This window comes from Gastrolobium bilobum, unplaced genomic scaffold (genome assembly GCF_033153095.1).
Source record: "Gastrolobium bilobum isolate Gb01-03AN ecotype WA unplaced genomic scaffold, APGP_CSIRO_Gbil_v1 utg993, whole genome shotgun sequence".
NCBI lineage: Eukaryota > Viridiplantae > Streptophyta > Magnoliopsida > Fabales > Fabaceae > Gastrolobium > Gastrolobium bilobum.
This window is the reverse complement of record NW_026898494.1, coordinates 415,536-442,677: the sequence shown is the minus strand read 5'-3', so window position 1 is coordinate 442,677 and position 27,142 is coordinate 415,536. Positions and strand designations below refer to the sequence as shown.

At 33.6% G+C, this 27,142-nt stretch overlaps 2 protein-coding genes across 2 annotated transcripts; both read left to right on the top strand.

Moving 5' to 3' along the window:
* The first annotated feature begins 2,827 nt into the window (after positions 1-2,827).
* LOC133316822 (B3 domain-containing protein At2g31420-like) lies at positions 2,828-3,700 on the top strand. The gene has a single exon (XM_061518606.1). The coding sequence runs from the start codon at positions 2,828-2,830 to the stop codon at positions 3,698-3,700; it is 873 nt and encodes a 290-aa protein (XP_061374590.1).
* A 21,830-nt stretch (positions 3,701-25,530) lies between these two features.
* On the top strand, positions 25,531-27,142 carry LOC133316821 (putative clathrin assembly protein At2g25430). The gene has a single exon (XM_061518605.1). The coding sequence runs from the start codon at positions 25,739-25,741 to the stop codon at positions 27,140-27,142; it is 1,404 nt and encodes a 467-aa protein (XP_061374589.1). The 5' UTR covers positions 25,531-25,738.

Sequence of the window (27,142 nt, the reverse complement as noted above, 5' to 3'; positions counted from 1 at the left end):
CGCAATGACATCTCATTTGATATATTTTATTTCTCACAAACATAATTTAAATTTGCAAGAATGGTATTATAAGAGCGTTTAAATCCACAAGCCTCTGAGTACTAGATTTGTGATTTAATATAAAAAAATAAAGATTTAGTTTGTGATTTAAATTTAAAAAAAAATCACATTTTTTAATTTTTAATATAAAAAATAAATAAAGTTTTGGTTTGTGATTTAAATTTAAAAAAATCTAAAAAATTATCATTAATAAGAAAAACAAAATAAAGATTTGATTTGTGACTTAAACTCAAAAATCAATTTGAAAAATCTGTATAATAAAAAAATAATTAAATAAATATTATAAATATCTAAGTAAGAAGGATTTTATTTTTGAAAACCATTCAGAAGCTATAATTTAAATGGCTTTAAAGAAAAAAGTCATAAAATAGAAGGATGTAACTTATGATACCGTATGATTCAAGATACGAAAAATCAACCAAACGATACACAATACGAATTTCGGTTCAATAACATTGTACACTATTTTTTTTTTCAAACACTTGGTTTTGGTGTGTTTGGTGTTGATTCGGAAAGAACTAAGAGACTTTTAGGTTTAAACGCTCGTATAGTACCATTCTTGCAAATTTAAATTATGTTTGTGAGAAATAAAATATATCAAATGAGATGTCATTACGTAGATCTCGAAAAGTTATGTGGAATCAAAAAAAGAATTACCTGAATTGGATACCCGAGTCAAAAGTTATGGCCTTCAGAAGTTTTATGATTAAATTATTATTTTTTTTTGGAGAGAAATGACACGTGTCAACACCTCATGAGAGACGCCCCATTGGAGCGTCTTCCCTTGGTGAGAGACGCCTAAATGAGGCGTAACATGTGACACCCAAAAAAGGCGTCACATTGTGCAATAGATCTGTAAATACTCCTCAAATTGTAATAAATACGTAATTATTTAATTAAATTACAATAAATAAATTTTTTTGCCATCGAAGAGTTATATCATGTTTTTCAGAAGAAGAAAAAATACAAAAAAACGATTATCAAAACAAAAATAAACGAACTTCTTATAGACATTAAATTTATATGGAGTTCAAAAATTTAAAACAAAATAAAAAACCATACCTAACAAATTAGACAATAAAGATGTGTATTGCTAAGTCATTTTTTATATAATTCCACTTTGAATTCTTACTTTTTCAATCAAAAGTCTTTCTTTGATATTATTTAACTTTTTTTGTTAATTTATCGATTCCCTTTAAATTTTTCTTCTTTATTTTTTTAAATAACTGAGACTTGAATACATAATTTAATATAACTTATCTAAACGCTTAATTATTAAACCAATCCTAGTGCCTTAGTTTAAATTTCTCTTTATACTAAGGAGTTGTCAAAAAGGAATCAGACCAAGGAAATATTAAGGCTATGCTTGGATTGAGAGGAATGTGGCAAAAGGAAGGGAAATGAAAAGTGAAAGTTGTTCACTCTCCCATGTTTGGGTATTCTTTTGAGTACTTTATGAAGATTTTCTAATTACTATCTATTACATAGAATATTATATAGAATATACAATAATCATAATAGAATTTAGAAAGAAGAATGAAAAAAATTCTTATAATATATAATAATTAAAATGATAATAAGACAAGATTTTTTTTGAAATAAAAATAAATAGGAAATTCCCCTTAAATAAAACAGAAAGATATTTTTAGAGAATGCTCGGGCATAAGCAGAAATAGACATCTTTATCTTTGTTAAATGAAATATCTAATGAATCATCGTACATGTCAAGTACATTTCCATTTGAATTGGTAATCCTGCCGACAAATATAAACGATTATTAACGAAATAGTCATCAAATCGTATTACTGTATGTAATTATGCATTCGCAAATTTTTTTTATCTCTTTTGTAAATGGTTCGGTTAATAATAAATAAAAATGGAACAGTTCAATCTTTGCACAATACTTCTAGTTTAAAGTAAAAAAGGGCCAATACCGAAATTCTCGGTAAATAAAAAATAGATTTAAAATAAAAATTTGAATTTTTATTTTAGACAAAGGGAAAAGAAATGAAAAAGGTAATAAGGAATAAAAGTCACATAAAAAACATGAGAATGTCTTTCTACTTCGATGACCTCGCAAGCAGAGACAAAATTCTGCAATTTAAGCACACAAATGAATCAATTCAATCAATTAATGTGGAATTGACAATACAATAGAAATGGATAGATAGATATAGAGAGAGAGAGAACCTTGTAAAAGTGATGAGTCCTTCACTGAGGCAAATAACAGAAAGTTGGTTAGAGAAAGGCAAACAAACCGGCGGGGAAGAAGAACAATATATCTTATCGAACCTTCGTGATGCCCTATCCTCAAATCAAATATGCATAATTCTATCTGATACAAAAATCAGAAAAGATACAAATAATTAAACCGTGTTAGTTAGTCATCGTATGTTTGGAAAGTTAGTTATGAGAATTATCTTAACTAATATTAAATCATAAAATATATGAAAAAGTCTATCTCCAAATATTCCACTTCTCATGAAAGCTTATCTCCAAAGGTTTATCGAAGATTCAATTTCTGATAATGGCATATCTCCAAATTCAAAATTAAAATTGAGATATGAACGTTTGATCACTTGTTGATTGTAACTAGGAATCGTTCACTATAAATAGAAGACAATTAAACCCCCTGCATTTACTTCACCGTAAATATTGATAGATAAAAACTGACACCTTTTGGCTGTTCCGCTCCAAACCCCTCCCTGCACCAGAAACCCTGCTTCCCTTGCTCTGTTTGCTTTGCTTTGCCACCGTGACTCAAAAGATGTCTTCCAAACCCTTCAGGCCTTGCTCTTTGGACGTACTTATATATGTCCTTGCACCACATTATTATAATGCAGAAGAACTGGGTATGATTGAGAGTTTCCAAGAACAGCAACACCAACTACTGCATCTCCAACATGAAGAAGAGGCCAGTACGTCAAAGTCAAAGCCAAAGCCAAAGCCAGAGAAAGAAATAACGGTGACCCCAAAAAGGCAGCGCAAAATGCATGACGAGGAGGAAAGGCCCACTCCCTCATGGGCCTCGTCAGTGAATAAAAAACCAAGAAACACAAAGAATGCAGCACCACCATCTTCATCTTCATCTTCATCTTCATCTTCATCTTCATCGCCGCAGTCACCACTGCCACCGTCACCACCGTCGTCACCATCGCCACCGCCACCAGTACCAGCACCACCATCTTCATCTTCATCTTCATCTTCATCGCCGCTGCCACCACCGGTTCTGCCTGATGAATTCAAGAACCGTATGAGAGAGTTAAACGGCAGCGACGTGCAATTTGTGATGAGGAAGAATCTCTCCAAGACAGATCTGAGCGCGAATCACAACCGTCTATCAATGCCGATGAAAGAAATACGTTGCGATTTCCTGACTGAGGCTGAGAAGGCAACATTGCAAGAGAGAGAAAGCTGTAAAGGAAGACTTCGGGGTGTTGAAGTGAAGGTGTTGGATCCATCTCTCAGGGAATATACTTTGATACTGAAGAGGTGGGAGATGACGAGCACGAGCATCTACTGTCTCATCAAAGACTGGAAAATCGTTCTCTCTCATAACAGTTTGCAAGAAGGAGACCAACTTCAAATATGGTCTTTCAGAGTGGATGGCAAATTATTTTTTGTATTAAATAAACTCTGAACAAATTTAAAGCACACAGCGACATAGACACGTCACTATTGTCTGTCTTAGGGAATATAATATTAGGGAATGGAATATAGGTGGTGCTCTGACAACGTAATATTGAAAAATTGTTCAAATTGAAATTTGGTTTGTATTTCTTTTTATTTCTTTTTTGTTATGTGAGGATCCCTAGCAAATAAATGTATTGGGATTCCATGTTTTCCTTGCTTATAATAAAGTGAGATCCTACTTTCATTCTTTACTATAGCTTTTCCTTGATCAGTTGACCTTTCGCAATCATAAATTTCTTTACCATCTTATTAAGATAATTTTTTATGAAAACCCTGTGATAACCCGTTAAATTAGTAACAAGTGTGAGTGAGAAACCTGAATCATCTTTACCTTAATTTTAGGCTATGATTAAAAATTAGTACAAATCTTTCCAACACATGTCTAGTCTACCAATTGGAGGTGAAGCTCTACTCCTCCCTCATGCATGTGCGTCACATGCCTCAGAAAAATACATCACCAATTTATCCTCATCTCCACTCTTGTTCCATCTTTAAACTAAACCGCCTTCTCCTCCTCCCATCCGTGGCATTCACCTCCCCTTTTCCACCAAGAAAGTTGTCAAACACACTATTTGATACATGAAATGTTAAAAATTATTTAACAAATGAATAAGCTAATTTGATAGGACCAGGCCATTCCAATTCTAAAGAATGATAAATCTTGGAATGAAATGACATTCTACTGTTTAAAATTAAATTATTTTTAAATAACATAAATATCCTTGTGAGAAAACTAAATAGGATTTGTTTTGTCTATGCATAGGGAATGGAATATAGGTGTCCTAGGCTTGTGCCTAGTGTGTTTTAGTTTTGTTGTTTTGTCTTTTACTTTCCTTTTGTTTAAAAAAAAAAAAATTGTATTTGTTTCTTTTTCTTTCTTTTTTTGTTATGTAGTGTTGGAAATAATCAAGTATGAGTTGTAAAGAAGTATCACATAGACTAGACATAGACCAAGTGATGACCATATAAGTGCAAAAGACCCATAAACCTACAGCCTTAAGATTTTGGGTTGAGATGTGGTGTCGGCCCACTTATTATGGTTTGTCATTTGGCCCATTGGTGGATGTACCCTTTGCAAAGGGTTTTGGGCTCCCTCGTTGCATTCCCAACAGTGGTATCAGAGCCAACGATCTGGGCCAAGTGTTTGGAAGGCCTCTGCAGAAGGCTAGTGTGACCTTAATATTTGAAAGAGAAAAAAAAGAGACTTCCGCAGAAGTTGCCCTTAGGGTAAGAATGATATTGGGCCTCACACTTGGGGGAAGATGTTGGAAATAATCAAGTATGAGTTGTAAAGAAGTATCACATAGACTAGATATAGACCAAGTGATGACCATATAAGTGCAAAAGACCCATAAACCTATAGCCTTAAGGTTTTGGGTTGAGATGTGGTGTCGGCCCACTTATTATGGTTTGTCATTTGGCCCATTGGTGGATGTACCCTTTGCAAAGGGTTTTGGGCTCCCTCGTTGCATTCCCAACATGTAGGTGATATATTAGGGAATATAGGTGACAAGAATGAAAAAAAAATCTTTTATTCCAGTTGATTTGAAAAATGATAACCGTTGATTGACGGAAATCATCGGTTAAGATGTGGTAGTAACATTGGTAGTAATATTATTTGGTTGTCGCAATATCCTATCTCATAATAATAATAAAGAATTTGGTTTGTATCTTTTATTTCAAGTTGTACTTTTTTAATAATGTAGCTGGTGCAGGATTTTTTGTGATGGAGTACTAAGAATAATAAGATAAATTAATTGGTGTAAATATTTTTTAGAGAATGATTGATTATTAACATTAATTATTTATTATTATAAAATAAATATCATTTTATAATTTATATATAATAATAATAAAATAATTAAAATTTAGGTAGAGAAAAACGCTATTCATCTATCCTAGATGCGCCCATTCTATTATGTGAGTCTCTCAGTGACTAGCAAATAAATGTATGAGAGAAGTTTTCTTATGTTAAGAAACAAATAAAGTGGATCCCACCCATTTTTAGAAGAAAAAAGAGAGGAATATTTTTCGAAATGAGAGTAACATGAGATAACAATCTTAATGCAACGTAAGAGTATGATTTCTGATAAATTTAATGTCTATAAGATGTTCGGTTTTATTTTGTCTTTTTTCTTTTGATTAACTTTTTTTTCTTCTGAAAAACATGATGTAACTCTTCAATAGATGTTTGATTTATTGATGTTAAGCTTTTAAAAAAAATGACTTTTTATGCATTACTTTTTTTAAAAAAAAATTCTAAAAAATAAAGTTATTTTACGTTTGGATGTATGAAGTGAAAATCACTATTATATAAAAAAGTTATTTGGAAGTTAAAATAAAAAAAAGAATTGTTATATATAAAATTACAATAAAGGAGAGATAAAATAACATGATAGGATGAGGTTAAAATTGTATTTTAAAAATTTATATTATCTTATTTCCAGAAAAAAAAATCATATCATCTTTTAATTTCTGTTTTTTTTTCAAAAGTAACCAACTATTGGCTAAAAAAAAGCAACATTTTAAATTTTACTTTTTTAAAAAGTTGTTATCCAAACATTTAAAAAAATTTAAAAAGACTTTTATTTTTTTAAAAAGCAATTTTTTTAGGAACAAAAACTCATTCAAACGGGCACTAAGGGCCCGATTGGATGAGCTTTTAAAAAAATAACTTTTTTTAAAAGGTAAAGTTATTTTACGTTTGGATATATGATATGAAAATTACTTTTACATAAAAAAATTGTTTAGATGTTAAAATAAAAAAAAACTTTTTATATATAAAATTACAATAAAAGATAGATAAAATAGCATGATCGTGGGATAAGGAAGGAGAGATAAAATAGCATGATCGTAGGCAAGGAAGCACGGACACTCCAAAAAATAGGGACCGACACGCTCCGACACGTTCTGACAAGGTGTCCGACACACGGTCAACATTCCCGACACGTTGACCATTTTGACACTCGAATTTGACTGTGTCCGACACGGTCAAATGGCATTTTCGTAAAAAAATTATTTTTTTTAAATTTTTTTAATTTAAAATATATTAATAAAGCTTCCACGTGATCATATCAATTTTATCTTTTTTGTCTTTTTCCCCTTAATAGATAAGAGATCATCTCAGCATCATTGTTGTCAATTCCTATTACGCTCTTGTTTTATCTTCATCTCTAATATGATTTGATCTCTCTATTTGATATTATCTCTCTCATCTCAGTTCCTATTTTTTTTATTAAAGCTTCCACCTTTATAACGTGTTGATGGGTATTATAATTTAGTTTCATTTTTTTGTTAAATTATTGAATAATAAATAAAATATACGCTATATAAATTAAAATTATTATTTAATATTAAAACGTTTCCCAACGTGTCGAAATCCATATTTTTTTAGGATTGACATGTCGGAGTGTCGTGTCACATGTCGCGTGTCGTATCGGTGCTACATAGATCGTGGGATAAGGAGAGATAAAATAGGTATGATAGGATAAAGTTAAAATTGTATTTTAAAAATTTATATTATCTTTTTTCCAAAAAAAAATTATATTATCTTTTAATTTCTGCTTTTTTTCAAAAGCAACCAACTACTCGCTATAAAAAATGCAGCATTTTAACTTTAATTTTAAATTTTGCTTTTTTAAAAAGTTGTTATCCAAATATCTTAAAATTCTCAAAAGAACTTTTATTTAAAAAAAAAAAGCAACTTTTTTAAGATATAAGCTCATCCAGACGGACACTAAATCTTTTTACGAGCAAAAGCACCCATGTAATAACATTTGCTAAATGTTACATAAGTTTTATAAGAGTTATGTCGTAGGAAAAGTGATTGTGTAATGTTATAAAAATTCGTTTTACGTGTCATAATTTTGTTTTTCTTCAAAAAGTGTGGACTCCACAGAATATTGTGTGTGTAAGAAAATTTGTTGTGTAATGTTAAATGACAAATGAAAACTCCATGTTACATACACTAAAAGGATCCCGTAGTAAGGTAGTCAGTGGCGTAAACACACTTGACGTGATTAGTGCCGTAAGACACCATTACGTGACTGGTTGACATATCAGCAATCAAAGTGGATCCCGTCAGTAGGTGAGACACCACTAATATCGTTAGATATCTCTACACGACTAATGCCGTCAGCAGGTGTGACGGCACTGCCTCCCATTGCTCATAACGCGCGAGCTGCTCTCTCGCTCCCAAACCCTCTTTCATTTGTTGCATTTCTTGTTCTCTTTATATAAAAATTTCCAGTGTGTCACCAAAGTTAAATGTCTACAACAGATATCCACTGTTTCACTTTATGTGACGATATTGTGCACATACTAGCCAACTTTTTTTTAAGTCTCTTGTTTTTTCTTAACTTAATTACAACTCGTTGAAAGGCTAACAAATCTTGTTTTCTTTATTTTGTTTCTTTGTTAAATTTTTTGTTATTTTATGCAGTTACTGTTATTGCAAAAAATTACTTTGCTGCTGGTGACTGGTCCACAGATTATGGGGAAAATAAAAAAATAAAAAATGGGATGTACTTTGAATTGTGTCTGCGGAAAGTAGTGATTGTGTGCAGTAAATGCAGAAAACAATTCCCCTTTCTTTTTAAGGAATAATTTTCTGCTGTTATTGCAGAAAATTACTTTGTTGCTGGTGACTCAAAGCATGTACGAAGTCCACAAATTATTAGGAAGAGAAAATATTGGACCTACTTTGAATTGTGTCAGCGGGAAGGAGTGATTGTCTGCAGTAACTGCAGAAAATAAATTCCCCCTTTTTTGGGAGAATAATTTTTTGCTGTAAAAAATTACTATGTTGCTAGGATCAATATAATCAAAATCGAGTTTTTACGTAAAAATGAAAAGAGGTAGTAGAAACGTAATTAGTAGAAACGAGATTGTTAAGAGTGTTAGTGTTAATAGTGTAGAAGTCCCACATCGAGTGTGTCTCTTTGTATTCTTCAATTGGTTTGCTATATAATAGCACCAATGTTGTGTAGTTTAATATAACAAGGATTACAATGAATACCTCTTGTCTCTTGGTTCTTTACATGGTATCAGAGCCTAACAAGAGGAATCTTAATCTGTTTAACTTAGTTCTATTTTCCATAATTTCAATATGGTTATAGAGAGATATCACCCTCCTTGAGGGATTCCCGTTGCTATTTCTTTTTCGGGTTTTTCTTAGTATGCTCTCTGACTGCAGCTTAGACTGATCTGTCACATCAGAAAAGAATGATCCTTGGGAAGTTGTTGGGTTGACCACCGTTGTCGTTGACCGACCACCGTTGACCGCGTCGTCCACCGTTGACAGCCGTCTTCGGCGACTTTTCCGATGACTTTCCGGCGACTTTTTCGGCGATCCACCACCGTCTCCGACGACTTTTCTGACGACCCACCGCCGTCTCCGGCGACTTTTCCGACGACCCACCGCCGTCTCCGGCGACTTTTCCGATTCCGCGAAGCTTTGTTTTTCTTTAATCTTCTTTCTTCCCAATATGGAGTATTTAACTATTCATCATCCATCTTGAGGGGGAGCACTGTCCAAGTTGCTGATGTTGTCTCCGCTGATGTTAATTCCGACACCGAAGTTCCTCTTGAGGGGGAGCACTGTCCATGTTGCTGATGGTCATTCCAGCACAATTTTCTTTGCCGATGATAATTCCGGCACTGTTTAGAAGTTCCTCTTAAGGGGGAGCACTGTCCATGTTGCTGATGGTCATTCCAGCACAATTGTCTTTGTCGATGATAATTCTGGCACTGTTTAGAAGTTCCTCTTGAGGGGGAGCACTGTCCATGTTGCTGATGGTCATTCCAGCACAATTGTCTTTGCCGATGATAATTCCGGCACTGTTTAGAAGTTCCTCTTGAGGGGGAGCACTATCCATGTTGCTGATGGTCATTCCAGCACAATTGTCTTTGTCGATGATAATTCCGGCACTGTTTAGAAGTTCCTCTTGAGGGGGAGCACTGTCCATTTTGCTGATGGTCATTCCAGCACAATTGTCTTTGCCGATGATCATTCTGGAATCTTCCATGTTGATGTTCATTTCGACGCCATTTTTAGCACATTGTTGATTTTTGGTTTCTCATTTAGGAGATTTATTTTGATGTTATGTTACTTGGTCTTTCTTGTAATAAGCTTGTAGCATAGTCAAGGGGAAACCACGGCTGCTCACCAACTGTTAAATAAAATGTTTGAGAGGGATCTTGATGTTGATGTCCTGGTCAGCTCAGTTGTCTTTGCCGATGATAATTCTGGCACCATCCATGCTCTGATGTCCATTCCAGCACTGTCTCTTTATCAGCTCTTCAGACTGATGGTCATTCCAGTTGATTTGTTGTACTTAGTCATTTCATTTCGTTGATGTAGCATTGTTGTTTTTGGTTCCTAATGGGAGTATTATTTATGTATCAAGCTCGTAGCATATGATCTATATGCTACAGCTTGAGGGGGAGTGTTAAGAGTGTTAGTGTTAATAGTGTAGAAGTCCCATATTGAGTGTGTCTATTTGTATTCTTCAATTGGTTTGCTATATAATAGCACCAATGTTGTGTAGTTTAATATAACAAGGATTACAATGAATACCTCTTGTCTCTTGGTTCTTTACAGAGATGAAACATAAAATTGTATATCTTCTATATGATCTATTTTAGTGATTTGAATGCAAAGAAATTTTAGTATAAATTGGTACATGGCATCTCATTTATACCGTCAAGAGCACTGCTGTCTGTGAATCCTTGAAGGTAACATATGCAATCTAACTGCTCTCAGTTTCCCTGCAAAATTACGACGGAAGATATTGAAAAGGGCAAAATAGTATAGCCACAACAATGAAAACATGCTGACAAGCTAAGCATGGTTTCCTAAGGCATTCCTTTTGATAGTGTGTTAATATAACAAATCTAGTAGGGTAGACTAAGTACAATAACATGATCCTCTCTGATAATCCTCATCAAACACAGTTCTGATCATGTCACAGGAAAAGTAAACATGCGGATTTGCAAAACATTAAACATGCCTTGAGAGAAGTGATGAGTATATAAAATGAAAGGTTCTGCTATTCTTGCTGTCTGCCATACTTAATTTATATGGATTGAAATTCACACCTGACAACATTAAACATGTCTTGTTGTCTGCTATTCTTGCTGAAAGGTTCGGCTTATGAAGTTTAGCAACCTTCATTGATTAAAATGAAGGTTGCTTATCACAATTTTTGGCAAAACGATCGTACTACCATTATTTTGTAAATGTATCGCCGGAATAAAACACATTTTGAAAGTATAGCCGAAGTAGAGCAGTCAAACACGTTAGTTTGACTGACGGGATCACCAAAGAAGACGTCATCAGTGGCGACAAGTTCTCCACTAGTGCCGTCAAGTTTGTTGACGTCTTCCATTCCTGCCAGGAAACTTGACGGGACCATCAAACACAGACGCAGGTTTTTTTTTTTTACCAAAAGGCAAATTACATTGTTTATTAATTATTACGAGCGTTTTTTATATGCCTAAGGTTTCCAAAAAAAAAAAATTATTAAATAATGCAGAATATTTGAAAAGGGATTTAATAACATGCCAAATATGTTAATTATGACACTAATGATGACATGGTTAACACATGCAGGTTTTATTTTAGTGAAACTATTTATTATGATTAAATCATTAATTACAAAATATTTATAATAATTATTACGATTTACATAATTACCACTTATACAAACAAAAATTTAATAACATGATTCATATTTAATTATAACACTAATACTGACATGATTCATATATTACAACAAATTTACTAATTATTATATTTGCTTAATATTACTAATTATTTTATTTTTTAAATAGGCAAAACAAATGGGCCACTTTTTATTAATTAAAACAAATTTACTAATTTACCATTCCATTTTTTTTAATTTCTTCATGTTATCAGTTTCCTTTCATCACCACAAAAAGTGGAATGATTGCTTTTGTAATTAATGAAGGTTTTTTGTTTTGATACAAATAATTAATAAATTAATTAAAATAAATAACAACCTAAGAAAAAACCTGTTAAGTAAAATAAATAATCATTAATTATAAAAGAAACAGTAATCAGTATTAGTGTTATAATTAAATATGAATCATGTTATTAAATTTTTGTTTGTATAATCAGCACATAATAACACAGGTCTAGAACCAACACTCATACTGTATGCTCTCAATCAAAGGGCAAAATAGGATTGCCATAACATTGAAAACATGCAGCTAAGCATGGTTTCTTAAGGCATTCCTTTTGATGGCGTGTTAATATAACAGATCCAGTAGGATAGGATAGACCAAGTACAACAACAAGGACATTATGCCCTCTGATCTGATGCACTACTACATTGAGAAACAGAGTGGACTTGAGATTCATCAAAGAACCAGAATGCATCAGCTGTTTCAAAGGTAATAAAGGTGCCATTAATTAGCAAATGAAATGACATGTAAAATACAAACAGCTAAGAAACACCACATAATGCCCCTGAATTCCAGTATAAAAATTTTACTGGAGAAAATAATTAACATTATTTGAATTAACTTGTCACTGCTACAAGAAGAGCATATCTTACAACAGCAAAATCTAAACCATCTGTGATTTGAGGTTATATCACAATTTTTTTAAAGAAAAAATGGCATATCATATCAGGGTCAATAAGCAGCAAAGGCATTGTTATGTATCAACCATATACCACCACATCAGAGGAATTTCTCAGCATCCAAGCAGAGGCTACAGAATGAGCAATAAACAAAAAAGAAGAGAATAACAGAAGAAACCACCCATATAGGATCTGAAAAGAAGACAAACTTCAGGTAACAATGGAGTTATTGTTGGAATTAATGAATGAATTAATGTACAATGATCCATTGGTTATGAATAAGAAGTGGGTTAATAAAGAAAAGAGAAAAAGGGAAGATGAAGAGGTGTGTGGGTTTCAACAAGTCCCACATTGGACAATTAGTAGGAAATGGGAGAGTATATAAGCTCCCACTTCCCTCTCTTAGATTGGCCCTTGGGTCACTACATGTTTTATGTAGGGGGAAGAGCTAGGTGAGCATTGGTTCACCACGCGCGCCGCCGTTCGGTCGGCTCGGCTCGGTGTGTAATAAAAAAATAATTTTTTAATATTTTGTCCAAAAAATTTACCGTTGCTTCCCTCCAACCAAAAACGTTTCTACCCGCCGGGTTTTTGAGCAGTATTGAACCGAACCGGTTCTTTCCCTTCGTGAACCAGTCACCGGTTGTGTCTGCTCGCTGAACCGGTCGTATCTGTTCGTCGGAACAGTCACCGGTCGCACCCGTTCGCCGCCATCAGACACGGCGGTTCGCCGCCGGCGACTGTTCATCGTGACCGGTCAGTGTCTATAAATAGACACTGACACCTCGGTCGTATCTGTTCGTCGGAACAGTCACCGGTCGCACCCGTTCGCCGCCATCAGACACGGCGGTTCGCCGCCGGCGACTGTTCATCGTGACCGGTCAGTGTCTATAAATAGACACTGACACCTTCAGAAATCTATCCAGTTTTTCCTGCACTTAAACTCTGCCGGAATTTTTCTTCTTCCGGTTTTGCATACTGTTGTTCATCCTCCAGTGTGACTTCCTCTGGCATTTTGTTGTGTTCGTTTGGGCTGTTGATTGGTAGTGCCACCATTCTTCAGACGAAATCCGTTCTATCCTGGGAGACAAGTGTCCATCAACCTTAGGCATCAGTGAGGGGGCAAATTGTCTTAAGGAGACACGTTCTGTGGGCTCGGATTTAATTCCTCTGATACTGCATATATTCATCCTTTCATTCTGTCTGTTTCATCATTCTGCCACTGACAAGTAAGTCTGTTTTTAATATTTTTAATTACACAGTGATAATTCTGATCATCTACCTCCTCTGATTTATACATGGGTTCAAATCTATTAGTCATATAATATCACCCACTGTCTTCGCTAACAGTTATTCTACCGAGAAAATTCACAGCAAAGAGCACCAATACCAAACAAACATGGCAAGAGAAGTGTGCAGCGGATCACATGAGAACATTAAATTGAACCAAAACCAAACCCCCTTTTCTCTACTAATATCAAAACAGAAAAGATATAAAAATTTAAATCAAATAAACCGTTAGTTAGTTATATATTTGGAAAGCTATGTTTTTTGAAAGTTATAAAAGGAAATTGTCTTTACTAATATCAAATCAGAAAAGATATGAAAATAACCGTGTTAGTTAGTTAGTCACATATTCGGACAACTGTTTATTTGAAAGTTATCGATGGGAACTATCTTTACTGATATTAAATCTTTAAAGATACAAAAATTTAAAAGAAACAAATCGAGTTACACATATATTAAAAGATTACCTCTTATATACAAAAAGAAAAAAGATTAGACCTCCAGAAATTCTACTTGTCACGATATAGCATATCTACAATCTTCCATATCTACAATCTCGGAAGATTCTAATTCTGATAGCTGATCACTATTAATTGAACAGAAACCCCATCACTCACTTACTTCACCGTTACATAAACCTTACACAACCTTTTGCTGCTCTGCTCCAAGCCCTTATACGCTTCCATTCTTCAACTTGGCTTTGCCACCATGACTCAGAGGGACAAGAAAACTCTGTGGGAATTGGTGGGGAAGATTACAGATTAGGAGACGCGTCAAAAGATGTCTACCAAACCCTTTAGGCCTCACTTTTGTGATATACTTCTTTCGCGCGTTGCACCACAATATTATAATGATGAAGAATTGGCTCTGGTTAAGACTTGTTTCCAAGAAGTGGAAGAACCCCAACAACATGAAGAATTGGGTCGAATTAAGAGTCTCCAAGAAGAGGAACAACAACCCCACCAACATGAAGAAATGGGTCAAATTAAGAGTTGTTTCCAAGAACAGGAACCCCAAGAACATGAAGAATTGGGTCTGATTAAGAGTCTCCAAGAACGGCAACAGCAACACGAAGAGGAATGGCGCAAAATGCATGACGATGAGGAATGGCGCCCCATTCCCTCATCGCTGAATAAAAAATCATGAAAGGCAAAGAATGCATCACCACCACCATCATCTTCAATTCATCACCCCCATCCAGTGGCAGACCCTTTGTCCTCAACTCCGGGCATGAATCTCTGAATTATTTTTTGTTTTTTTTCAAGCATACTAGTAAATGCGGCCATGAACCTTTGAATTTTTTTTTGTTTTTTTTAAGCATAGTAGTAAAGCATCATCTTGATTAGATTAGGGTTTGTATCGATATACAATGACTGATGGAATGCAAATGAATGAAATACATTGAGATGAAACGAAATTTCATATGTTTTACTGTATATATATAGGTGATATATTAGGGAATGGAATATAGGCGGTGCTGACAACGTAATATTGAAAAAAATGTATTGGTTTCTTTTTCTTTCTTTTTTGTTATGTGAGGATCTCAGAGTCACTCGCAATTAATTATTTTTCTGGAGCCCAATACTAGTTTCATGACTGTTGTACTAATATTGGCATTTGGCATCAATGAAGGATTATTTTCTTTATTTCTTTTAGTTTTTTCTTTCTGTTGTTCTTTATTGGGTCTTTTGAAATATGGGCACATTGTACAAGCGCATAACATGATTAATTTTTCTTGAGTATATTGTTTAAATTTGATTTTTAATAGCGTTCAAAATACGTTGCTATTAAAACAGAGCAACAATGTTTTTTTTTAATAAAGGTTACACGCCTCTTTTAATAAACCGTCAGTTATCTTTTTTCTATGACATTATTATATGGGTTTTGTATCTATAATTTAACATGATCACAACAACTTTCCTACACACATAATATTTTGTGGGACCCACAATTTTTGAAACCAAAAAAAAAAAAAAAAAACTCTGGCACGCAAAACGAATCTCTATAACATAACACAATCACTTTTCCTACAACATAACTCTTATTAAACCCTTATTATATTATGCAAAGTGGTCCATGGAAGCACGATTTCAATTTTATCTTTTGTTATCAAAGACTTGAAGAGCGTTGTCTCTCGTAACAGTTTGCAAGAAGGAGACCAACTTCAAATATGGTCTAGAGTCTATGGCAAATTATTTCTTTTATTAAATAAACTCTCAACAAATTTATAAGTACAGTGACATAGACATCACATCACTATTGTCTGTCCACGTATATAGGTGATATATTAGGGAATGGAATATAGGTGTTGGTGACTGCGTAATATTGAAAAAATGTATTTGTTTCTTTTTCTTTCCTTTTTGTTATGCGAGGATGTCAAAAATGTATTGGGATTACATGTTTTCCTTGCTTGTAATGAAGTGAGATCCTATTTTCATTCTTTTCCGCAGCTTTTCCTTGATCAGTATATATTTCTTTATTATCTTATTAAGATAATTTTTTATGGGAACCCAAATTTTAAAACAAAACAAAAACCACTTTGGTGCCAGGAGCTGACCCAGGGGGTGCTAGGATAGGCGGCTGCCCCCCTCAAAATTTGAAGAAATTTTTTAACATAAGTGTAATGTAAGAAACCTCTATTTTTTCTCTTCATTAACGTAAAGTAGTTTTCTCCCACCGCAGAGAGTTTATAGAGCTTCTTTATATTCTCAGGTCCTATATCTATTGAAAACCATCTAACTCTGATTGCATTTTTTCTCCCCCCAAGAAAGTTAACGAAATGAACAAAACAAAAAAAGAATGAGAAAGAGTGCAGTACCATGATTAGATTTTGTCGAATTGAAAAGTAAGCTCAAGGTATAGTTTGAGGTTTTTAGAGAGAGTTAGTATGCGAGTGAGGAAAAAGCACACTGAAAAGTTTCGTGTTAGTATGTAGGGATAGTCGTTGATTCTTGAAGCGGTCGGGCGTTACAATTATCAAATCCAGGATTTAATGCTTTCTTGTCTTTTTTGCTTTAACAAAAAAATAGGTTTATCTAAGATTACATCACAGTGTTGGGAGTATCAGTGACCACCAATAGAGCTACATGGTTTCTCTTAGTTCAAATTCTTTTAGTTACGTGGCTCTTGTTTGTTGGCACAGACCTGGTGGTAACAATTAGCATATGGAATTAGCATTAAATTATGGGAAAAGATCTGTTTACAATTTTTTTTTACAAATTACACTAAGTATGACCAGTTATACACTTTTGATTAAAGTATGACGGTCAGACACAATATAGTTTGTAAGAGTTTCTAAACGAAAAGTTTGTAAATATAACTTTCCCCTTAAATTATAGTTTAAACCTCGACTTGAAACTTACAGTTTCAACTTTTATTATACTTAGATGTTAGCACAAATCTTCCCATCCATGAATAAAAATAAGAAGTCTGAGAGTCTTATGAAAGAATGAACCTTATTCTTTCGATCCCTCTCCTTTTCTGATGATTCGTGACAGAGAGGGAAGTGAGGGGCAGAAGAGTTTTGGTGATTGTGCTTCTTGGCAATCTGTCTCTTCTTATTTATCTTTGGCTTTTTTTTTCTTGTTGGGCTATCAGTGAGTAAATAGAAAAAGAGATTAAGAAATGAGACGGGTCTGCTTTGAATTATCTATTTAGATTATAGTAATTAGTACATATTTTTTGTGAAATCTAAACATTTGCTCTCTTCTCTTCTTCTTTGTTTTCTTTGCATAAAAAATGTTCATTTTAGGGGTTGAAAAGGTGTAGTTTTTTTTAAATTGATAGTAGATTTTACTGTGACATCTTCCACCTCTCTCTCTGTCTCCTTCTTTTTCTCTATAACAAGTTAAAAGAGGTATTTATGAGTTATGTTCTTTGGATTGGTGTTTCGACCTCCCACATATTATAGTTGAAGAGAGGAACAAATATTTAATTTTTCATATTTTGGCCTCTCATATATTATGTTTGAAGAGAGAAACAAATATTTAATTTTTAGCCCCCCACAGAAAAAATTCCTGGGTCCGCCACTGTCTGGTGCATAGGGACTTGAAACCAGCAAACATCTTGTTTGATAGCAACTACATTGCCAAGATCAAATGGCTTACAATAAGCAAATCTGTTCTTTATAACATCGTTTGATATCATCCTTATTCTTGTATGTTTTGTTTTTTATTTAACCAATGAAGTGTGAGCTTAGTTTAGTGTATACTGATAATGATAATTGATCTTGCTTTTTCTTTTCTTTTTCTTCTTTTTTCCCAAAAGGCATTTCCAGTATCAATCGCTTCAAGTCTATTGATGAAGTCAGTTCTCTTCTAACGCTTCAACTCAAATTTAGAAACTCAAGTTATTGGGGGGTTTTTACAAACATGTTCTTCTTGTCATCAGAATAAGCCCTGTATCAAAATGATGTACTAGACCAAAAATACTTACATAGACTTACTTCATTGACGCAAGTTATATATACTAGCTAATTATGAATTTATGCATCACTATTGTAAAAGTAAAAGATGTACTAGTCAATATTTAATGTTCAACCAGTTATTTCATATAAAATAAAAATGTCAATATGTATTTACCTTAGTTTACATAACTTAGCGACTAAGTCAACGAAAGTATTTTTTTCATTCACAATAGCGCTCACTATATATGTCAAGAACTGCACACAGACAAGGAGGAATGATTGCATAACCTGAGTTACCAATCTACACTACAAATGTATGTCCCCAACAAGAAACACCAATCCTTTGCTAAAATTAGTATTAGTAAAAGAGTATATATGCTCAAGTTTTTAACATAAAAGCACAGATCAATAACAACACATTTATATCATTTATATATGTAAGGAACTCAACATGCATATTCAGACATATTTACATATTATAAACAGAAAAATCAAGTGTAAATTGATACTGTCAACAAAAGATTAGAAACAGAGGGATAAGGTTTCCTAAGGCATTCCTTTTGATAGTGTGTTAATGTAACAAATCCAGTAGGGTAGACTAAGTAAATAACATGATCCGCTCTGATAATCAGAAAAGATATGAAAATAACCTTGTTAGTTAGTCACATATTTGGACAGCTATTTATTTGAAAGTTATTAATGGGAATTATCTTTACTACTGATATTAAATCTTTAAAAGATATGAAAATTTAAAAGAAACAAATCGAGTTACACATATATTAAAAGATTACCTCCGGATTACCAAAAAAAAAAAGAAAAAAGATTACCTCCAAAAATTCTACTTGTGACAATAAAGCATATCTACAATCTCGGAAAGATTCTAATTCTGATAGCTGATCACTATAAATTGAACAAAAATTTCATCACTCACTCACTCACTTGACCGTTACATAAACCTCAAACCACCTTTTGCTTCTCTGTTCCAAACCCCTGAAACAGAAACCTTGTACGCTTCCATTCTTCAACTTTGCTTTGCCACCATGACTCAGAGGGACAACAAAACTCTGTGGGAATTGGTGGGGAAGATTACAGATTGGGAGACGCGTCAAAAGATGTCTTCCAAACCCTTTAGGCCTCACTTTTGTGATGTACTTCTTTCGCGCGTTGCACCACAATATTATAACGATGAAGAATTGACTCTGGTTAAGACTTGTTTCCAAGAAGAGGAACCCCAACAACATGAAGAAGAATTGCAACAGCAACAACAACATCTGCAACACGGAGAGGCGAGTACGTCAAAGACAAAGCCAAAGCCAGAGAAAGAGCAAGAAAATACAAGGCGCGAAATGCCCATTCCCTCATGGGTGAAAAAAAATCAAAAAAGGCAAAGAATGCACCACCAACACCATCACCGCCGTCACCGCTGTCACCACTGTTACCACCGTCGTCACCATCGCTGCCGCCACCGCTGCCAGCATCATCGCAACCGTGATTACCACCACTCCCACTAGCGGTTCTGCCTAATGAATTCAAGAACCGTATCAGAGAGTTGAACGGCAGCGACATTCAATTTGTGATGAGCAAGAAACTCTTCCAGACAGATCTGACCCCGAATCACGACCGTTTATCAATGCCGATGAAAGAAGTTCATTGTGATTTCTTGACCGAGGCTGAGAAAGAAACATTGGATGACAGAGATTGCGCAAAAGGAAAACTTGTGGGAGTTGAAGTGAAGGTGTTGGATCCATCTCTTACTGAGTGTACATTGTCATTGAAGAAGTGGAGCATGACAAGCACAAGCATCTACTGTCTCACCAAAGACTGGAAGAGTGTTGTCACCCATAACGGTTTGCAAAAAGGTGATCAACTGTAAATATGGTCTTTCAGAGTGGATGACAAATTACATTTTGTTTTAAATAAACTCTGAACAAATTTAGAGCATAGCCATGTAGACACTGTTGTCCAGGTATGTAGGTGATATATTAGGGAATCTAGGTGACAACGAAAGAATGAAAAAAAAAAAATCTTTTGTTCTAGTTGAATTTTCAATAATAATAATAAAGAATTTGGTTTGTATCTTTTATTTCAAGTTTTACTTTTTTTATAACGTAGCTGATGTATGACTTTTTTGTGATGGAGTACTAAGTGCTTGTTTGGATGTACTTTTATTTTTAAAAAGGTTATTTTTTTAAATAAATTATTTTTGAGAATTTTTAAATGTTTGAATAATAACTTTTAAAAAAAGCAAAATTTAAAATAAAAGTTAAAATATTATTTTTTTTAGCTAGTAGTTGGTTGCTTTTGGAAAAAGCAGAAATTAAAAGATAATATAATTTTTTTTGGAAATAAGATAATATACATTTTTAAAGGAAAAAGTGTTTGTCATTTTAAATGACATAAAGTTATGTCATTTTAAGAAAGAGATAGACACAAAATAATTTTTTATTTAAAATTTAAATTAAAAAAAAACACTTACTTTATCTCTCCCTCGATTTTCATTTTTTGTGTCTATCTCTCTCCTAAAATGATATAACTTATGTCATTTAAAATGACAAACACCAAACCCATTTTTAAAATACAATTTTAACCTCATCCTATCCTACCTATTTTATCTCTCTTTATCCCACAATCATATTATTTATCTCTTTTACTATAATTTTGTATGGGATATATTATTCTGCCTATTCTTATATTGCTTACCTTTGTCTATCCCTTTCAATATCGTTGGATTACAATCTCATCCAACGATCAATATTTGCGATATAAAATAAACCTTTTTTTTCCTTTCTTTCTCCTTACTTCCTCTCACACCCTTTCTCTCTTCCTCTGCGATCAAGACTGAAAATAACGAGAAAATCGAAAGAAAAACAATTACGACCATCAATTAAAAAACCTGACTTATTTTGCCTATCCCTAAACAAAATATCTTCAAAATTAAAGGTGACCGGAGAAAGAATAAATAAAAATAATCCATATAATTCTATTTCATCCAGATCTAATAGTCAACACAAGTCTCCTCTCTTCCTCGGAACCATTGTAAAAAATGCAATATATCATTCGATTAAAAAATGCAAGATTAATCGTTCGATTATTTTCTGTATTTTCTCTTCAAATTCAGAAAATAATAAGTTTGAGGTTTCTTATTAAAAACACATACTCATTGATCAATATATCACTATTGATTTCAATAGCACGCTCGATTCTTATTAGCACGAGGGGACCATGAAATTCCTTAGAAGTTCTTCAAACATATTGTATCTATCATCTATCATCGGTTCTAATGTGAGCATTATCAAGGTCCTCAATTTCCTTCCTACTCTTTACCATACTCCATTTCTTGCTATTGAAATCTAGATTGTCCAAGTCATATGCAATTCCCACATAACCATACAAAATATTCTCCACTTCATCTCCCTGATCGTATGTTTTGAAGATATTTTGTTTAGGGATAGGCAAAATAAGTGAGGTTTTTTAATTGATGGTCGAATGTGTTTTTCGTTAGATTTTCTTGTTATTTTCAGTCTTAGTCGCAAAAGAAGAGAGAAAGGGGAGGAGAGAGAAAAGGTGTGGGAGGAAGTGAATAGAAATAAAGGAAAAAAAAGAGTTTATTTTATATCGCAAATATTGACCGTTGAATGAGATTGTAATCAAACGATATTGAAAGAGGTAGGCAAAGGTAGGCAAAATAAGAGTAGGCAGAATAATCTATCCCATTTTATATATAAAAAGTACTTTTTTTATTTTAACATCCAAATAACTTTTTTTATATAAGTGATTTTCATATCATACATGTGAATGTAAAATAACTTTGTCTTTTAGAAAAAGTTCTTTTAAAAAAAACAATGCATAAAAAGTCATTTTTTTAAAAGCTCATCCAAACGGGCCCTAAGAATAATAAGATAAACTAATTGGTGTAAATATTTTTTAGAGAATGATTAATTATTAACGTTAATTATTTACTATTATAAAATAAATATCATTTTATAATTTATATATAATAATAAGGAGAAAGATATTGTAACAATCAATTAGTGTTACTACAAATGCTACTACCAATCAATCTCACCGTTAGATCGATTATGTTGATCCAACAATTATATTTATTTTCATCTTTGTATGGTTATGATTTCTCATATTTAATATTTTATATTTATTTTCACCTTTTTATGGTTATGATTTTTCATATTTAATGCTTTCACATTGAATATGGGAAATCATAACCATACAAAGATGAAAATAAATATAACCGTTGAATCAACATAATCGATCTAACGGTGAAATTGATTGGTAGTAACATTGGTAATAACACTACTTGATTGTTACAATATCCTATCCCTAATAATAATAATAAAATAATTAAAATTTTGGTAGAGGAAAATGCTATCCATCCATTCTAGATGCGCCCATTCTATTATGTGAGTCTCTCAGTGAGTTGGGGATTCATCCACAACGTGCTTCTAGAAGCTAGCATTCCTTCAGAGATGGCTGATGTTATCAAGGTTTGCATATCTTCCTCTCGTTTTCATGTCCTCTGGAACAGTAGCAAATCTGATCCCTTCACTCCATCTGGGGCATCCGCCAAGGTGATCCTATTTCGCCTTACCTATTTGTTTTGTGTATGGACAAAGTCTCTTATCTAATTGCAGGACCTGTTAAGTCAAAGCGTTGGATTCCTACGAGAGATGGAAGAAAGGGCCCGCATATATCACATCTCATGTTTACAAACGACTTGGTCCTCTGTGGGGAAGCAAGTCTCAACCAACTGGAAGTGTTGTTACCCGTAACAGTTTGCAAAAAGGCGATCAGTTACAGTCTTTCAGAGTGGATGGAAAATTACATTTTGTTTTAATTAAACTCTGAAGAAATTTAGAGCATAGCCACATAGACACTATTGTCCGTGTATGTAGGTGATATATTAGGGAATATAGGTGACAACGAAAGAATGAAAAAAAAATATTTTTTTTTATAAATAAAAAATTAATAATTCTTTTGTTTCAGTTGAATATTTAATAATAATAATAATAATAAAGAATTTGGTTTGTATCTTTTATTTCAAGTTGTATTTTTTTTAGAAATGAAGCTGATGCAGGATTTTTTGTGATGGAGTACTGAGAATAATAAGATAAACTAATTGGTGTAAATATTTTTTAGAGAATGATTAATTATTAACGTTAATTATTTATTATTATAAAATAAATATCATTTTATAATTTATATATAATAATAATAAACTAAGAAAAAATATTTCCTCATATTACATAAGAATTCAATTCTTTGTGCTCCTTTAGTTTACTTGTAAAGTTTTTTTTTAATAAATATAGTTGCATGTTTTGGTTAGTTGAAGGAATCATGTTAATGAATAAGGCACAGTAGTATTTTCGCCTGTCACACTTGCGGGGATTCAAGTAACCCATTTCTTTCTTTACTTTTTCAATTTAAAATGTACATTTCAGAAAAGGAATTCTCTTTTTTGAAGTGTGTGTCATTTAAAAGAATGTAAAATTATATCATTTTAAATGAGAGAAATAAATAAATTATAAAAAAAAGAGTGGATAAAAAAATAAAGATATAAATCATAATTCTTTGTAAAAGTGAAATAACATGACTTATATAATTTAAAAGAATATTATTAAATGACAATTTAAAAACATCACATAGTTTCGGTCAAGGAAATGTGCCCAAGGATCTAAAAAGGAGCCAGCCCACGACAGTGCTCTCCTGGGTTTAAAAAAAAAGAAAAAAAGAAAGAGAGAAAGATGATTTGATTTCCACCTTAACTATGAGATTTTTTAAAATTTTAGTCGAAATTTTTTTGTCTCAATCAAGGTTTAAAAAGGCTTAAGTTCTTAGTTAATTTTGGTGAATGGTTTCTTCGTTTATTAAAGGTGTATGTATATACAGTCAATGGCTTTTTGACCACTATAGCCTTTTTTTAATAATTAATTACCAAATTGATCCTGTTTATAAACTATTTCAAAAATTTAACCTCTTCAGAAAACATAACACTAATCTGCCCCTGTTTGACCGTTGACCATGAAGCCTACCCGGGTACACCCCTCCCTACCCGGGTATATTCTGAAGTTTTTTACATACCCGGGTACACTCCTCCCTACCCGGGTATATTTTTTGAATCTAGAAAAAGTTTGAATTATTTACCCGGGTAGGGAGTGGTGTACCCGGGTAAATAATTCATTCTTGCTTGTAATCTTGAAAAGTGTGGATTCTTAATTTGAATTAGGGGATAATGGAAGAATAAGAACCACTTGCAATCAGTGCCAATTTGACATAATAATTTGGGCTTGCATTCCTTGCTATTGAGATATGTGCAAACTGAGTTGTGGTCGAGATCTGAAAACTGAGAAGTGAATTTTTGATGGAATACACAATTGCTATATGCCTATATCAACTCTGAGGTGAGGAGAGAGAGCTTTGCGAGGTCTGTTGAAGAGATCAGAGACCAAGCTTTTTGTGGAAGTATGATGATATTTGTGGGTGGCTACCATGCCCTCTTTCTTGTCTCCTACTTAAGCCCTCTGTTTTTCTATCCCTCGTTTACATAAACCATTAAAAGAAAGGCTTCAAACTCAAAAGAACAAGCTAGAAAATCCAGAGCATATAGGACCACTCATTATCTATATGCATGACAAGCATATAGAGTAGAGAACAGTTAAAATTTTGTCAGTAATGTAGGACCCTTGATCGTCCCTGTTGGAGATGGCAACAACACGAGACTTGGCTACGAAGAATCCCAAAGGAATGGCCAGTTACAACACTTTGAATTATTTACCCGGGTACACCACTCCCTACCCGGGTAAATAATTTAAACTTTTTCTAGATTCAAGAAATATACCCGGGTAGGGAGGGGTGTACCCGGGTATGTAAAAAACTTCAGAATATATCCGGGTAGGGAGGGGTGTACCCGGGTAGGCTTCATGGTCAACGGTCAAACAGGGGCAGATTGGTGTTATGTTTTCTGAAGAGGTTAAATTTTTGAAATAGTTTATAAACAGGGTCAATTTAGTAATTAATTATTAAAAAAAGGCTATAGTGATCAAAAAGCCTACAGTTAATAGTTATCATGATCCTTACATTCTTTCAAACAGGAACTTATGTTCTCTCCATAAATTCCATTGCCGTCATATTCTCTCTTCTTTTTTTTCTATTTTTACAAGGGATCGACATCTGGTCAATGATGAATCATACAGCTGGCGAATTTTCCTTAGTTGCATTATGCAGCAGTAGCACAATGCTAGCTGTGAGACCAATATTTTTTGTCTTCTTCTATAATCTAATTTTTATTTGTTTTTTCTCTACAGATTTTTCAATGTGGGTTCTTATTCACACTTAATAACCTTAAGGCTACAGTTTTTGCAGGCTGAGTGTCTCTTTCAAGAATCAAGAACCAATAGTTTTTCATTTTTCATTTTCCTTGTAGAGTTCATCTCCATATATTTTTACATTACAATACAACTTCTTCTCTCGTAGTTGTAGCCGCGACAGTACCAAAGACTAAGAGAGACAACAAAACAAACCATTTAATTTGCCTATTTTTTGAAACTCCATTTTTAAGAAGACACAAACAACCAACACACACCAAATCATCTTTCATCAATAATATTTTCTTCTCCCACCCCACAACACAACCCCACTTGTCACAATAATAAGCATTTGTGTATGTGAAAGAAATATGCATAGAAGGTTCCGGCAAGTTTGCACTGCTCTCAAAGAGCATAGCTATGTTAACTTTGCTAAAATTGCTTCAGCAAGTGGATTTTCTGATATCAATGTTATCATCATAAAGGCAACTTCACCAGATGATTTACCTCTGCATGAAAAATACATACAACAACTCTTGAAACTTTTTTCCATGTCTCCTTCTTCGTGTCACTCTTTTGCCATCACCTTCACTCGTAGATTTGGCACAACACGTAACTGGCGTGTTGCACTCAAGTGTCTCATTCTTCTTCACCGTTTGCTTCGTTCTGTTCCGGGAAACAGTACCCTTTGGACTGAACTTGTATGGACTCGTTCCAATGGCTTGATTTCTCTTTACCCTTGCCATTTCAGTGATTATTCTTCTTCGTCTTCAATTTCCTACACAAAGTTCATCACATCCTATGCACACGTCCTCGATGAAGCACTTAATTGTGTTGTCTTGGAAAAGGAAGAAGCAGAGGAAAAAGAAGAAGAAGAAGCTATGCATGAAACTTTTCAAGAGAAAATGAAAGAAATGTGTGAAATACTTGAAATGTTACCACAACTTCAGAGCCTTATAGATAGGGTGATGGATTGTTACCCAGTGGGAGTAGCAGCTCGAAGTTTCATTGTTCAATCAGCAATGAAACTCATACTTCGAGACAGCTTCATTTGTTACAAGAAATTCAGAAAAGAAATAGTAGTGGTTTTGGATAATCTTCTTCAGATGCCTTATAGGAACTGCATGGCTGCTTTTAATATATATAAGAAAGCAGCTATGCAAACAAATCAACTCTATGAGTTCTATGAATGGTGCAAGGCAAAAGGGTTGTGTGGTTTCTATGAATACCCTTTGGTAGAACCAATCCCACTTATTCAAATCAAAGCTCTTGAAAGTTTTCTCAGTGGCATGTGGCAGTTGACTGAGTCTTCATCATCGCCAACAAGCTCTTCATCATCATCATCTGAGGAATCTTTCACCGAAGAAGAAAAAAAAGAAAAAGAAAGGAAGTTAGTGATGAGAAGAGACCTTGTCCACATCAAAGGTCAAGAGTTTGAGTTTGAGGATGAAGAGGAAAAGCCTTTGATTGAACTACATCAACATGAACATCAACATCACGCTTATCCAAAAGTAGTTGGAGTTGGGGTGGAGAAGCCTTTGATTGAACTAGAAGATGATAATGATGTTAATTGGGAGACATTGTTGGAATATTCTGTTAGTTTATCTCCTGCTTATTATGAGGGTGACTTTAGCAGCTTCTTCAGCTCTAAGGGATGGGATAATGAACATAGCTTTGAGGATTGGAAGGAAGGGAATGAACATGCAGATGACAAATGGAGAATCGTAATGTACCATCCTACTCCTTCTTATAACCCTTTCTCTCACCCAAATTAG